This window comes from Nomascus leucogenys, chromosome 2 (assembly GCF_006542625.1).
Source record: "Nomascus leucogenys isolate Asia chromosome 2, Asia_NLE_v1, whole genome shotgun sequence".
NCBI lineage: Eukaryota > Metazoa > Chordata > Mammalia > Primates > Hylobatidae > Nomascus > Nomascus leucogenys.
In genome coordinates, this window is record NC_044382.1 from 130,913,208 (window position 1) to 130,930,000 (window position 16,793).

At 39.2% G+C, this 16,793-nt stretch overlaps 1 protein-coding gene across 2 annotated transcripts in view; it reads left to right on the top strand.

Annotated features, from left to right (window-relative positions):
- The window catches only part of SNX24 (sorting nexin 24), a 188,965-nt gene that overhangs the window by 101,393 nt on the left and 70,779 nt on the right, over positions 1 to 16,793 (top strand). For both annotated transcript variants that reach the window (XM_030818317.1, XM_030818324.1), the window contains exon 3: positions 5,398 to 5,502. In XM_030818317.1, the coding sequence (XP_030674177.1) occupies positions 5,398 to 5,502 (105 nt within the window). The remainder of the gene's footprint in view (positions 1 to 5,397; positions 5,503 to 16,793) is intronic.

Here is a 16,793-nt window from a genome sequence, read left to right on the forward strand (position 1 = left end):
TGCAATGGCACGATCTAAGCTCACTGCAACCTCCGTCTCCCAGGTTCAAACGATTCTTCTCCGCCAGCCTCCTGAGTAGCTAAGACTACAGGCATGTACCACCATGCTTGGCTATTTTTTTTGTATTTTTAGTAGAGACAGGGTTTCACCATGTTGGCCAGGCTGGTCTTGAACTCCTGACCTCAGGTGATCTACCTGCCTTGGCCTCCCAAAGTGTTGGGATTACAGGCGTGAGCCACTACATCCAGCCTTAAAATTTATTACCTGACTGTAGCTGAGTCTTCTGTGGGTTCTAGAACAGAATGTGTTTCCTTGCCTTTTCCAACATTCCTCATCTCATGGCCTCTTTCATCTTCAAAGCCAGCAGTCACTCCACTTCAGCTTGTGTCCATCATAATGTCTCCTGTCATCACCTCTCCTCTGACTCGACACCTTGTGTAAACAGCCTTTCTGATTCATGCAGATAAGTACCAGATTCTATGACGCCACAAACTCAGTCCCCTTTTCCTTGTCCTTCCCTCTCATGATAACATTGAGCCCACACAGATAATCCAAGATAATCCCCCCTTTTCAAAATCCTTAATTTAATCACATCTGCAAAGCCCCCTTTCCCATGTAAGCGAATACATTCACAGATTCTGGGGATTGGGACTTGGACATCTTTGAGGGAACCATTATTCTGTCTACTACTAACTCCTTTACTGGCCGACTTTATTTTTCACTCCTCCTAAGAGCCCTTCAGTGACAGCTGAGCCAGTATCTCCCATTACCTCATTATATGAGGTAAAAATGGCTACCCGCCTGTCTTTGCCATTGCTGAATGTCTTTTCCTCCGTGTTCTGATCTATTCAAACCAAGACATTTCAAGTTCTCCTTTTTCCATGTTAGCTCCCTTTCTTCCCTGATCTCTTTGTTCTTAGAACGAGTCCATTTAGAGTAGAGATTTCTGCTTAAATTTTGGAAACATATGAGATAAAACTGTTATCTCTAAATTTTATCTAATTAGAAGGTACTTTTTTAAAAGTAGGGACCATGTCCTATCTTTCATATCTTTCACACTGTTAGAGTGTCTAGTAGAGTCTTGGGCACATATTAGGTATTAAATAAGTATTTGGCAAATGGTATATTTGGAGAACATGTATATTTATGAATTACTAGAGGATGTTTCTACTGTGGGAGCTTGCATTCTCTGTTAACCCCAGGTTCTGCTTGCCCTGATACCTTTGTAGCTCCTCTGCTAGTACTAGGTGGGAAGAACACCATGACCACACCAAAACAAAAACAAAACCCCATCCTAGCCTTGTTATGGCCCAGGCACAGGCTCCTGTGACAGGGTGAGCCTTCAGGCTTATGAGTGCTTTCCCGTGTGCCTTGGCTACACCTGTCCACACCCCACTATGGCCAAATACTTCACTATTTTAAATGGTGGTTCCTGAAAAGAGCTTTACCTCCCTAGGCCAAAAATTGCATGCATGGGCAGAAAAACCTTTTCAGCATGGCAGACTGCTAAGCACATTTTATTTTCATGCCTTACCAGCTGCTTTCTGTCAGTCACAGCCCATCCTTTTATTCACAAAGGTTTCAGTGAAATATGGTGCTGGTTCATTTTTAAATTAACTATCTTCATTTTTTATTATTGACTACCTTTGGCTTGAATAAAAGACTTCATTCTCCTGTGTTTAATTCCATGAAGCAGACAATAAAGAACCAAAAACCTGCCATGTGGGGTCAAACCAGTAGCACGGTACCCTGTACATTCTCTCCAAAGGGAACCCTGAGGAAGTAGTGGTGGCAATACAGGGGGAAAGATGGGATTTTATCCCCAAATGTTTCCCGCTTCTTTAACTTTTCTTTGCTTTTTCATTCTTTTTATTCATGTACTTGGGAAAAGTATTTCTGCTTCTTTGTGGAAAATGGTTACGATAACCAATGTATGCAGTGGTAGGTCTGTGTGGAGTAAGTTCTGTGTAAATTCTTCTAGCAGTATAAAAAAGGAAAAGGGAGTGGTCACACCAGGAAAAGGAGATTGCGTTTGTGATGTCGTGGAATCTGGTACTTATCTGCATGGATCAGACAGGCAGTTTGCCTGGACACAGCAGGGCCAGGACCGTTAATCATCGGATGAAGTGGCAGAGGAGTATTTATCTTATAAGCAGCTGCGCCCTACTGGAAACATATTGTCTCAGGTTTGTCTCTCATCTAAAGCAATTCATTACTCACCTACAAATGCTGTCATGGATTCCAGCAGCTATGATCGTCCGCTTCCTCAGTACTTCTGACATAAATAAAAAAGGAAAAATATTTTCAGTGCTAGATCTTCAAAATTTTTTTTAAAAGGAGAGACATATAATAGAGTTGATTTTCTATTCTGAAATATATATTGTGATTCAATAGTTTAAAAGGAAGTTTCTTTATGTTTAAAGTGAAACTTAAGCTTATTACCACAGAATAATTTAGTGTTTTGGCCTTGTTCTTATGGAGAAATGCTTCAGACAGTATAGAGATTAAATATGTATTTATTCCCCTGCAAGCAATTATAAATCCCCCTCCTTCTCTCTCCCTTGCATTATCAGTTTTCCGCTCAATACTGAATCAGTCTCATCACTATATGCGCCTATCGCAGTAGTTTCTGTTTCACAAAATAAAGCCTGCCTTTGGCCCCATGCTTCCCTCCTGTGCTCATCCCGTTGTACTCCTTCCCTTTTAGTACAACTCCTTAGAAGAGGAGCTGCTACTTCCCCAGTGCCCTTCTCTCTGTACCCCGCCTTATTGACTTCCCATCATCTGGCACAGCCTGATCATGCCTGTCCTCTTGAAACACTTTCCTGATGGAACCTACTTCCCCTCTTCCCCCAGTGATTGCCCTGCTTCTCCTCCCTACTGCTCCATCTCACCTGAGGCTCGGGGCCCTCTTCCAAGCTCATTCAGGCAGAATTCAGTGGCTTGCAGTTGCAGAACTGCGGTCACTTTTTTTTCTTGCTGGCTGAACACCAGAGGCAGCGCTCAGCTCCTAAAGACCACCCTCAGGTCCTAGCCATGTGGCTTTCTCATCACATGACACCTTACTTGAAAGCCAGCAGTCTGCTAGGACCATCATATAATACACAGTGTAATCATGGAGTGACCGTCCTGACATAGTCACAGGTCGCACTCATGCTTAAGAGGAGGGGATCATTTTAGGATTCTGTCCACCACAGCCCTTTTTCTCTATCTGTACTTAACTCCTAATGTCATCTCCTCTAGTTCCACAGCTCTAATTACCTATATATTCTGATCCCCACATTTACAGACTCGTACCCAACTACCTACCCAGCATCTCTACTTGGATGCCTATTGAGCATCTCTGACTTAAAATAGAACAAGTGATTCCTTTATATTAGGAATGTCTTTGATTGCATATAGTAGAAACTTGATTAGATTTCATAAGATATTTTTTATTCTCACATTACAGGAAAACTAAAAACAGGTAGTCCAGGTGATGCAGGCATCTCACAACATTCATATTCCGGGCTTCTCGTGTTTCCCTGCTTCAATGTCCTCATCTTAGCATGTGACTTTTACACTTCTGGTGACAACATAGCTCCTACCCTTCCAGGCGTGGCTTCTGCATTTTCTGGCAAGAAGAGCCTGTTGCTTTTTGTTAGGAAAACAAGAGCCCTACCCCAGTAGACATGTACACATATTGGTAACTCTGTCACATGGTCACCCTAATTAAAAGGGAACCTGGAAAACCGATTTATAGCTCAGCATGTTAGCCCTCTGAATGACGTTGATTTTTTTTTTTCCCCCAAAAAAGAAGGAGGGAATGAATATTGGCTAAGCAGCTAGCAGTGCTAGCCACATCCCTTATTCGTGTGGGATTAGATTTGGCTGTAAGTGACTCTAAAACCAAAATAATGGTGACATTAACAGATACAACTTGGTCCCTCCCTTCATAAATGTCTGGTGCTGGTGTGGCGGTTTCATGATTGTCAGGGACCCAGGCTCTTGCTGCTTTACCATTCTCAGTGCGAGACTTCTACCTCAGAGGCAAAGGTGGCCCCTCTGCTCTAGCCAGTACATGGGCCCCTTCTTCGTGATGTCCAACAAATTTCAGCCTAGAATGGTTAAGGGTGAATATACTCTTACGTATGGAAAGAATTTTTTACTATAGTTTAGCTGCCCGGGTTTAATTGTATGAATTTTCTTATTCATTACTATGCTGTTTCTGTGCATGTGTAGTAAAGGAGTAACGTTGGTAGGTTTTTTCCAAGTTTTTAATTAGCAATTAAGCACATTCCACTTTAAGAGGCAGTGTATTAGTTTCCTATTGCTGCTATAACAAGTTATCATAAATATAGTGGCTTAAAACAATTTAAATTGATTGTCTTACACTTCCTGATGTGAGGAGTCTGCAGTGGGTTTCACTGGGCTAAAATCAAGGCGTCAGCAGGATGATGTTTCCTCTCGAGGCTCTAGAGCAGAATCCATTCTTTCCAGCTTCTAGAGGTCACCTTGGCTCATGGCCTCTTTCTCCATCGTCAGAGCCAGAGACATTGTTTCTCCCAGTCTCTTTCCAACTCATTCTGCTGCCTCCCTTTTATAAGGATCCTTGTGATTACATTGAGCCCACTCCAATAATCCAGGAGAATCTTCCTATTTTAAGACCACGAATTTAACGAAATCTTCAAAGTCCTTTTTGGCATATAAGGTAACATCCACAGGATTAGGATTTGGTTATTTTGGGGAAAGGAGGATTATTCTGCCCACCATAGACAGCTCTAATGCAACTTCCAACAGAATTTTTATTTATTTATATTATCCCCTAAAACTACTGTCCCAAAAGGCTTAGCTGAGAACTATCATTCAGTTTTCATGAATGGAGTTGCAAAGTAATTGTTAGGAACATTGAAAAGATTAGGCCTTTATGTTTTTAAGTTCTCTCTCCAAATGATATGGTCTAGTTAATGGCATTTCTAGGGACAACACTTATATACAGTTGCATTTTGTTTTGATTTCTTTTTTGAAAAACATGTAGAAAGACTTTTTATCAGCAAAGTCCTTCATCCAAGTAAAATTTTGTTGTATTAATTGATTTTTGTAACTAGATTTCTTTACTTTGGTTTTTATTCGTTTACTAGGCTTTTAATTTTTCAGGAAAAAGGATTTCAATCTGAAATATTGACAATAATACCTACCAAAACAGAAAACCATTATTCTGAAAACTGAACAGTCAAGATACCTAAATAAAGAATGGTTTGACAAAATTGCAGTGTAATTTTATTTTCCTCTATTTTTTATTGCAGATAGCAGTAGTTCACTTTCTTTTATTGGCCTTTTTTCCCCAAATAATATCACTATAATTAACAGACATCTCTGTTTTTTTTTTCTTTTTCTTTTTCTATTCTGTCTTTATAGCTGAAGAAATTTATAAAAACTCCAGAAATCCCTTCTAAACATGTTAGGAACTGGATCCCCAAAGTCTTGGAACAGCGACGACAAGGCTTGGAAACATACTTACAGGTAAGATATGTTTAGATCCTCATTTTATATAACATAATCATATGTCTCGCCATTTTTTCTCAGGACATGTGAGTGCAATGTAAAATAAATTAAGCAGCCAAAGATTCTAAATTAAAGGAAGTTCAAAATTACAGATATGTTGTTGGTTGGTTCTTGTAGCTTTAATTAGGTTTCTATTTAAAATTAGTTCTATGCGTTGGGGAAGTGAAATTTCAATAAAAAGGTGAAAACTGTTGAGGAGAGGATCTGTTTTTTAATTCAACTCTACAGATTATTTTGTTTTTTGCTTTTTGCTTTTCTTCAAGATTTTTTTTTGCTTCTTTATAGCAATCCCAGCCTTTACGTTTTGAGTTTTGCAGGGCTGGTTGGGGTAGTGAGAGAAACTGAACTCACAGCGGGCCTGGCTAGTATATCTTTGGAATCAAATTGAAAAGGAATGTATAAAAATTGCCGATGATGAAGTGCCAACCTCTTTGAAAATTCGAATGTCAGTTTAGAAAGAATGCACTGGGACACTCTTTTCTGCAGCTGAGAGGAGCAAGCAGAGCTGCCTAAGTGAGATAGGACAAAGACGGTCTCGCTACCAAGTGACAGAAGAAGCAAAAGGAGAAGGTAGAGCAGTATCAGCTCCTCTGAGTTTTAAAACAAAAAGAACTAGTGGCCCCAGGCGAGTACTCAGTGTAGTCATCATTAAGTCCAAAGAACACTGTGCAGGGCAGGAGCTGGGGTGGGCAGGCCCTGAGGTCAGCCAGTACCATTCTGCCACTAACCCATCTTGGTAAGGTGGCAGGTACCATCCTGCCACTAACCCATCTTGGTAAGGGCCAGTAGTACGGTCCCTCCCTGGCACCAGAGTCCACTGGAGAATCGACACATGAGAATTATGGAGTGAACATGGCTGGGGGCAGGGGAATCTTGGCTCTTAAAACAAAAGAGCTGGACTCCCACCTAAGAGCTATGAATTAATGATTGACCCATCTAAGACACGTTACATCAAACAAATCAGCAGCCATGACTGTGTTCTCCCTTTGATATCTTCATGGCCCTTTAAGCACTAACCGTAGGGTGGATTCTGTTGAGGAAGGAAACTGAGGACTGTGGAGCTAGTGTGCCATTTCTTCTACAGAGCTCTATGAATGGCTGTCCCTGAATCACTGGTGTTGAGAAGCTGAGGGGAGGCTGACTCCTCAGGCTTGTACTTAGTGAGAAATTCAGAGGACTATCTCTCATAGAAAGATGCCAGAATTCTGTTCCTGGCCCTTGTAGTTTTCCTAGTCGTTACAGTGCTCTACTAGGAAAGCTGACATGCAGAAGGCCCCTGAGGACATTTAAGGCGGGCTCTCTTTACTGTTTTTGCTCTTTTCCTTTTGGACTTGGTAGAAGAATCCTTCAATGTCTCTCTCTGGGGGCGAGAGCTTAAAGGAAATGGGGATTATTACAAATCACAAGAATGTGTGTGGCCATGGTTTTTGAGACTGAGGCGCTGTGATCCTTCCATAGCTTCAGGCAACACTGCAGAGCAAAAAAACAAACCCCCCCAAAAAATCAAGACTTCAGAAATTGTATGCAAAGAGTAAAAATGCATGTTCTCTATAATTAAATGGAATAGGTAAACAGTGCATTCTTATTTGTAAGCCAGATTTTCCATGATATTGTATATCTTCAAGCTTTAGTTCTGAAGAAAGCTCTACTCTGTTCCCCTCATTGTATTTGACACATGATTTCCGTTACTACTCAGTGTAAACATTTTAAGTTGTTTGTACTTCGGATATAAATATGTGCATAAAATCATCTGGCACAGAGAGGAGTTTATAGTGACACTCAAATTGAGCTTAGAATTTTCTATTCTCAGAAATAAGGCTTGAAAGATGTGGTTGAAGGGCTCAGAGGGCCTGCTTACTGTTGTGCATTTAATACTCAATTTGTTGTCACTTAATTCCCCCAGGAGTTCAAGGGAGCTTTCTTTTCCACTTGATTCTATTTGCAGGCAATGGGAGCTAGATGGAAGTTGCAAAGATAAGCCTGAACACTTTATTAATCTTAAATGAAATACAAATCCTAGCCTAGGTGTCATTTCTTGGTCATTTCAAGTCTCCTTAGAAGTAAGACAGCATTACTGTTTCTTCTGCTTGCTTACATTACACCAGCTAGAATCCATTCATGCTCAGGACCAGTCTGAAACCCAGGGAGTGGATGCCACCAGCACTTTCTCAGCAGGTACCATCCTGCCACTAACCTGTCTTGGTGAGGGCCAGTAGTGTGGTCCTGATCTGGCCCATGAACCTAAGAAAGCGTTAATACTTCCAAGCCATAGCATCTTAAGTTCACAGGGAACTTAGACATTACATAGTCCGGTCCTTCAGCTATTTCACAATCATCCCTCTGGCCTTAATTTCCCACCCATAAACAGGCAGATCAGCTCTTGAGAGGGTCAGAGAAAACAACTCTTCCTGCCATCCAAGGGGCAACTAGTACATTGTGGACCATGGGTGAGTACAACCCCACACATTTCCTAAGGTGGTCCCACACTGCTCTTTTATTTTAGAGATGGACAAACTGAGGTCCAGTGGAATTAAAAATCTTGCCCCCATTCCTGCAATATATTAGTTAAAGAGTTGGGACTGGAATTTTAGTTTCCTAACATCCAGTATGGGCTCCTTTCTTCATGTGTTGTGGATTTTTCTAAGTCAGGAGAAATTTTTCAACTTTGACATACAGCTTTACATAAGGCTCTAACAGATAAAGGAAAAGACCTTATAATCATAAACTATTACAGCCTAATTGACTATCATCCCCCAACTCCGTGGATAAGTAGATAGATGATTTTTTAAATCAATAACTTGAATAGCAAAAACTATGCATATGCTTTCATTTTCTGTGCTGTATTTACGTAACAGGCTAACTTAAAAACAAGAATGGTCAAATTACCTATTTTCAAAATTAATTTTGTTCTATCTGAGATTTTAAACAAAGGAAACCCAACCTGTTTTGGCGTCTGTACTTTTAAAACTCTTTTTTATTCCTTTGCTGGTCACCAATGAAATGAAATTAATGAAAGAAATAAAACTAATGAAAATGAGAGGCAAAAAAGCCTACCGTTAGCATTTATTTGGCTTTCTTCAGTTTGAAAATAAACATGTCATATTAGTCTTCAAGATACAATTTATAAATATTTTCTTTTATGTTTTAGCATCTCTATTCAATTTAAGTAATTTTAGTTTAAAAGAACTAAATTAGGAAATTTTCCTAGTGTATATTTTTGAGTGTAGATTTCTTAAAAATATTTTACATTATATTTGCAAAAGCCACTTTATTTTCAAATAGAAATTTCAGATCTTAAGGGGAAAAAAGCAAGCATATTATTCAAAGTAATGTGGAATTGCCGCAGTGTAAATAATTTATGGATAGATTCTAATCAGTGAATTTACCTTCAAAAACTTATGCCAGTCTAGAGATTTCCATATGATCATATTTGCAGAGTCTAACAGTTGAGCAATTAAAGCAAAGTCTATTTAGTGTTACTTGCCTGGAGATTAAAAACAATAGTATGAAGGTTACATAAGTGAGTTTTAATTTTTTAAGTACATTTCTGAACCATTATTATTTTCCTACTTAAATTTTCAAATGATTTGATTAGAAACAAATTCTAAAACAAAAATGAAAAACCCTAGCTGAATATTCAAGTACATATAGTATCTTAGAATCAAAATCTATAATTAATCAGGGAGACATCAGATGTTACATTTGGCATTTGAGTAATTTGAAGTATGGCAGTCTACCTGATGAACAGTGAACCTTAATTTTATTTCCTAGAATCATTTTCTGTTTATTGAATAAGAAATCAGTTAGCTATTATGTTTTCTTATCTCTTTTCCTTTAAATAATATACCCCAGGAAAACTCCCTGAGGTTTAATGAATGAAGAAATCGATCTCCTGTAAAAGTAGAATTAAGTATAACAATATCTTTCTATATGAGTGGAAGAAAATCAGTTGGTTTTCATCTCAATAAAAGGTCTATGCCAAATAAAGAGTTTTCTATGAAACCTTTATTTTTCCAAATTATATAAACTAGAAATTCATCCACTTTGGAGGATGTTTTAACTTGAAGATAAAAGCAAGTTAATATTTGATATTAATTTACCAATAAAGGTTGTATGTGTGTGTGTTTGTATAGTTTTGCTTAATGATAAGCACTCATCAAGCACCTATGATGTTTGAGGCAGAAGGGTAGATCTAGCTTCAGAGATACCTTGAACCATAGCCCAAATTAAGCTACTGTAGTTATTTTCTCTGTCACTCCTCTCTGCTTTCCATGGTGCAGGCTTCATCTGGCCCCCCTAGTGGTACAAAAGGGCTGCAACAGTTCCAGACCTCACCTACTCTTAGCACATAGCCTAGTACAGAGGAAAAGAAGGTTTTCTTTCGGTAAGATTTCACAGAAGAAAGGAGCAGTGTCTTTCACTAGGAGTCCTGCAGATGTTTTTCCTGATCTCATTGGCTTATATTTGTGTGCACGCCCACTTCTGAACCTCACCATGGCCAACCATCCCACTGAGTTAAGTGAATCAAAGCCTGCTCCTGAAGCTGAGGGAGAAGAAGGGGTGATTTCCCTAATGAATAACCAGGGTATTCTTGGTAAAAGAAAAGGGAGTATTCTCAGCGTGGGTTGGGGAGTGGAGTGCAACCAGCAAATTGCCATCACAGAAAATGATGATGCTTAGAAATTTTGAGTAAATTGCCCAGGGTTATGAAAAAGTGGGGACTTTCCTGAGACTGGAATTCAAGGCTCTTTCCTAGATAGATAAATCTTCTAGAAAATTTAAAGTCATAAATATCCTTGACTTCTGACTTGAAGACCAGAAATATTTTTTACCTTTATTTTTATTTTAAAAACATAATATTTGCTCATTAGCACAATTACTTTTACATCTAAAATTTTTAATTACCAATGAAGTTATGAGCTAGATCATTAAGGAATTTAGCATCTCATAATGTTTACCAGTTTCTGAAAAGCAGAAATCTTAAGAATAATTTCAGTCTCCCAAATTGATTTGACCATCAAACACAGTTTATATGATAGTTTTGCCTCCTGACTTGAGATGACTTCCTGTCTTCCCTGAGACTCCACTGAAATGAAAGTACAGAAACTTAAGAATGAATACACTCCAAGAGTTAAGTAGTAGATGGGCAAGGAAAAGAGAGGATCATCAAAGGAAGAACAATGTTAACAACTTTCTGGAAGATAGGATGTGGTGGGAGCATGTGAGTGGATAGAGCACAAAAAGCAGCAGTCCGAACTCAGTCCTGTGGGTCTGTTGTGGAGGCAGGAGGCAGCCTGCTGGAGAGCTTCTAGGCTCAGAGTCTGCAGGTAAGGCAGAGCACGGGGGGCACAGGGAAGCTGAAAACAAGTAGATCCATTCAGGGCACAGGTTGAGTATTCTTCATCCGGAATGCCCTGAAATTTGAAACCTTGAGTGCTGGCATGACGCCACAAGAGGAAAATTCTTTACATAAGAACTTAATATAAACTGTTTCATGCACAAAATTATTTAAAATATTGTCTAAAACTACCTTCAAGCTATGTGTATATGATATATAAGAAACATAAATGAATTTCATGTGAAGACTTGTGTCCCATTCCCAAGATATCTCATTATGTATATGCACATATTCTAAAATCGAACACATCTGAAAGCCAAAACACTTGTGGTCCCAAGCATTTCAAGTAAGGGCTATCCAAGCAATGTCTACTTGGAACAGATGCCTAGGCTACTCATTCTGTGCAGAATACATGCAGCCTGATGTTTGTTACCAGACGAATTTTTTTAAAAAGAATTTTCTTTTAAAAACAACAATACAACAACAAAAAAGTAAACAGAATGGCTGGGAAGAGCTAAGTCTTCTAATGTGGATAGTAGGGCCCCCAAGTTAGCAACCCCCTTCCCACTCACGCCAAGGAAAAGCCCACCTGACTGTGCGCTCCACCATACGGTTTACACTCAGGCAAGGGGCCTGTGTGAGCACTCCTGCCGACATACTAGCAGAGGAAACCTACCCAAGCCACCCGGGCTACTTTCTTCAGTGTGATCTGATGATAATCAGGCATTTGAAGAAAACAAGTAGCATGAACAAAAAAACCAAGATGAACTAAAATACTGACTCTTCAGGACAGAGATAATTCAGGACATAAAATATATCTTAAAAATTGATGTAATAAATCCAGAGAGCTTCACCGTGGTATTACATCCCTAAGATTACAGTAGGATGCTGTGTAAAAGGAACAATCCGAGAACACATGAGAGTTCTTAGAATTAAATGTGTTATCCAGTTGAAAACATTCAGTAGATACTCTCTCTAGTTGGAAAACTGTTCCATAAAGTACAGGTACAGGAACGTCAAACAAAAGACATAGAGGACCAATCCAGGTCTAACATCCTACTTCTTTCTGGAGTCCCAGAAAGAAAGGGGATGGGGGGTACAATACTCAAGTAGGAAAGGGAATAACAGAAGGAAAAACAGTTGAAAACTTCCTCAGGTTACACAATATAAGCGATTTCTCCTTTCCTTTCCTCTCTCCTCCTCCCCTCCCCTCCCCTCCCCTCCCTCCCTCTCCCTCCCCTCCTCTCCTCCCTCTCCTCCCCTCCCCTCCTTCCCCTCCCCTCCCTCCCCTCCCCTCCCCTCCCCTCCCCTCCCCTCCCTCCCCTCCCCTCCCTCTCTTCTCCCCTCCCCTCCCCTCCCTCCCCTCCCTCCCCTCCCCCCTCCCCTCTTCTCCCCTCCCCTCCCCTCACCCCTCCACTCCCCTCCCTCCCCTCCCCTCCTCCCCTCCCCCTCCCCTCCTCCCCCCTCCCCCTCCCCTCCCTTCCCCCCCCTCCCCTTTTTGGAAACAGAGTCTTGCTCTGTCACCCAGGCTGGAGTGCAGTGGCACAATCTCAGCTCACTGCAACCTCCACCTCATGGGTTCAAGCAATTCTCCTGCCTCAGCTTCCCAAGTGGCCGGGATTACAGGCACCCGCCACCATGCCCTGCTAGTTTTTGTATTTTTAATAGAAACAGGGTTTTGCCATGTTGGCCGGGCTGGTCTCAAACTCCTGACCTCAAATGATCTTCCCGTCTCTGCCTCCCAGAGTGCTAGGATTACAGGTGTGAGCTACTTTGCCTAGCCATCAGCATTTAAATAGGAAAGGTGCTCCGAGGATAAAGAAAAAGAATGACAGAATCCTTGTAATGCCTAGACATAGCCAGTGACATTTCAGTACGTTGGAGACAAGATCTATAATCTTCCAGAAAAAAAAAAAAACAACCGATGGGCAAGGTTGAGGTTCAGTCATGGCTTCACTTCTTCATTTGAGGGTGGTTTAGTGGGCACATCCCTCCATTCTTCAGTAGAAACATTAACTTGTAAACTGGCATAATATTTAGACAAAGTTTTTTCATGGAGTTGTGCATACATTACTTGTTCCATTTATTACAATAATGTGGAATTTATCTTTCTGAGAAAGGTACATCTTATATCACTTGAGAATAATACTTCTTGTTTATATTTTTTTCTTTTTGTAGAGTAAACAGTAATTAAATGTATAGTTAGTATTGAGAGCTAAAGAGAAATAGCTCACAGAAATCAAGACTAAGGATAATCTAAGCTAATAATACAAATCTTTTTTTTTAACAGTTTATTTGTAGAGAACACTTTCGAAGCAAGAGTGAGGCTGGCTTGTTAAACAATAGTAGATGCTCTTGAGTTACTGTCTTCACAAGACCCTATTACTTGACTAGCCTGCCCTTCATTCATTCTTTAAATTATACAATATGATATGTACGATTGGGTCAGTAGTCCACAGTGGGCCAAAGAGTATTGTATTTTTGACTTTTCCTGATGTACATGAAATAATTACTAAAATTGACCATATGTGCTTGAAAATGTGTATTCTTAAATTCTCAAATGTGGTGAACTATATATATATTATATAGTTTTATATATATAATATATATATAATCAGATCAGTGTTAAGTATTGTTTATTAATGTTTTTATTTTTAATTTTTGTGGGTACATAATAGGTGTATATATGAAGTACATGAAAGCATTTTGTTTAAATGTCTTGTATTTTAACTTGGCCACTCAATCGATAAGAACAAAGATATGTTAAAATTTCCCACTTAAATTTCTTATCATTATTGATATAATTGGGGTTAGTTCAGCCATCTCTGCTATCACTCCATCTTTTTCTATGATTTTTTTTTTGTCTGCTTTTGGATTGCTGACCAATACTGTTTTTTTTTTTCTTTCTATTGTTCCCCCATTCGTTTATATTTGTTCTTTTAACAGTTACCTGTTATCTTTACTTTCCTCTTGAACATTACAAGGGCCTTACAATATTTTAACTCTGTTTATGCTGGATATAGGAATCTGGGTTGACAGTTCTTGTCTTTCAGCGCTTGCAAAATATTGTGACACTTCTTGTCTTCGTGGTTTCTGATTTTTTTTTAAAAATCAGTCATATTGTTTTTTTCCCCTATATTTAAGGTGTTATTTTTAAAAAGGCTGCTTTCAATATTTTATTCTTGTCATTTGTTTTCAGAAGTTTAATTCTGATGTGTCTTGGTGTGTATTTAAGTTTTTCCCCTTTTGAGTTATCCTGGTTTCTTGAATCTGTAGATTAATGTCCCTTGTCTGATTCAAAAGTTTTAGCCATTATTTCACTGAGTACACTTTCAGCTCCTTCTTCTTTCTCCTCTTATTCCAGGACTCTGATAACAGGAATGCTAAATTTTTTATTATAGACCCACAGGGACCTGAGACTTTACTCATTTTTCGCAGACTATTTTTTTTTTCTCCATGGTCAGGGTGGGTAAATTCTATTGTTCTATCTCCCAGTTTCCTTATTCTTTCCTTGGTTCCTTGCATTCCACTGTTGAACCCTTAACTTTAGGTTTTTGTGTCAGTTATTATATTTTTTAGTTCTAAAATTCCCATTTGTTCTTCTTTATATCTTTTATTTCCTTGCTGAGATTTTATATGTCTTCATTGAGTCTCTTTTGTTTTGTTTCAAATGTATTTATAATTACTCATTGAAAAGTTTTTATTGTGGCTGCTTTAAAATCATTGTCCAATAATCTTTACATCTCTGTCATCCTAATGTTGGAACCTATTGATTATCTTTTTCATTCACTTTGAGATCTTCCTGGTTCTTGGTACAATGGATAATTCTGGTTGAATCTTACACATTTTTATAATTATGAGACTCTGGCTCTTATTTATACCTTCTATTTTAGCTGACTTTCTCTAACAGCCCCATCAGGGGAAGATGGGATGTGGCGGACATCACCTTGTTTTTCCCAGGTTAAGGTAGAAGATTAGTCTTCTCACTCGGCCCTCATTGGTAACTGGAGGGTAAGGCATGTTCCTCATTACCAATAAGATGTAGAAAGTTCTTTGCTAGATTTCATCTGATGCCACCATAGAAGAGAAAGGGAGGAGTACCTCGTTACTGCCATTGGCCCTGGAAATCTAAGCTCCTCACATGGTTTCCGCTGACACCATAAGAGGGGGCACATTACCAGGTGGTGAAAGCCCCGGTGCCTTACGTGGCTGTCTCTGTTACCATCCTATCATCGACACCTCATTACAGCCTTATAAGCGTGGAAGTCTAGGCTTCCCACTATGCCTCTGCTGCCATGAGTGGAGGTGGGGCCACAGTTTCTTCCATGGTGTTTGGCTGGAATAGAGTGGTTAGTGTCTACAAATTTTCCGTCTTGCTAGGCTGCCCCTCTCTGTGTTCTATGGCTAGACAGAACAGGCTTTGGATGCAGCTTTTTTTTTCTATCTCTGGGCATTTCCTGGTTGCCACCTTTTCAGCTCCAAGTCTGCAATATATAAGGCAAAACAAAAAAATCCAAGAAAGATAAAATTCATCACTGTGTATCTTAGTTTATTTTCTGCAGCTATAATAGAATGCCACAGACATTCTATTATATGTGGTGCCAGACCCTTCCTGGGAGCAGTGAACAGTGTCCCAGGCCCAATTTGGAACGCAGTCTCTGCAGGGAAGGCTTAATTGTCCATCTGCTGTGATTTGTAAAAATAAAACGTTTAAACCTCTTGGGAAAAAAATATACACACACACACACACACACATATACAACCACCATATTTTGCTTAGCTGTTCATCAGTGGACACATGAGTTGCTTCCATGTTTTAGTTTTTGTGAACAATGCTGCTGTGAACATGGATGTACAAATATCTCTTAGAGATCCTGCTTTTGATTCTTTAAGGTGTATGCCCAGAAGTGGATTGCTTGATCATGTAATTCTATTCGTAATTTTTTGAGGAACCACCATACTGTTATCTACAGTGGCTGTACCATTTTATTTCTGACCAACAGTGCGCAAGGGTTCCAATGTCTCCTCCTCCTCACGAGCACCTGTTGTTCCCTGTGATTTTTGTATTAGTCATACTGATGGGTGTGAGGTGGCGTCTCACTGTAGTTTTGATTTGCATTTTTCTAATGATTGCTGATGTTGAGCATCTTTTCATGTGCTTATTGGCCATTTGTGTGTCTTTTTTGGAAAAGTATCTCTTCAAGTCCTTTGCCATTGTTTAATTGGGTGGTGTTTTTTTTCATTGTTGAGTTTTAAGAATTCTCTATATATTCTGAATATTCTTCCCTTATTATATAATATGATTTGCAAATATATTCTGCCATTTTATATATTGCCTTTTTTGATAGCAGAAAATTTTAAATTTTCATGAAGTACCATTTGTCTGTTTTTCTTTTGTTGCCTTCACGCCTCTGGTGTCATACCCAAGACATCATTGCCAAATCCAGTGTCACAAAGCTTTTTCTTTGTGCTGCCTTCTAAGAGTTTAATAGTTTAGGTCTTACATTTAGGCTCTGGATCCATTTTGAGTTAATTTTTGTATATGATGTTAGGTAAGGATCCAGTTTCATTCTTTTACATGTGGACATCCAGTTTTCCTAGCACAATTTGTTGAAAAGATTATCTTTACCCCTTTGAATGATCTTGGCAGTCTTCTCAAAAAACCGTTGGATCATGTATGTGAGGATTTATTTCTGGACTGTTTATGCTATTACATTGGTCTATATGTCTGTCATATGCCAGTACCACCTGTTTTCATTTACTATAGCTTTAGAGAAAGTTTTGAAATCAGGGAAGTGTGAGTCTTCCAGCTATGTTTTTCTTTTTCAAGATTGTTTTGGGTATTTGAGGGCCCCTTGAAGTTTCATATGATTTTTTGAATGGATTTTTATATTTCTGCAAAAATAAAACT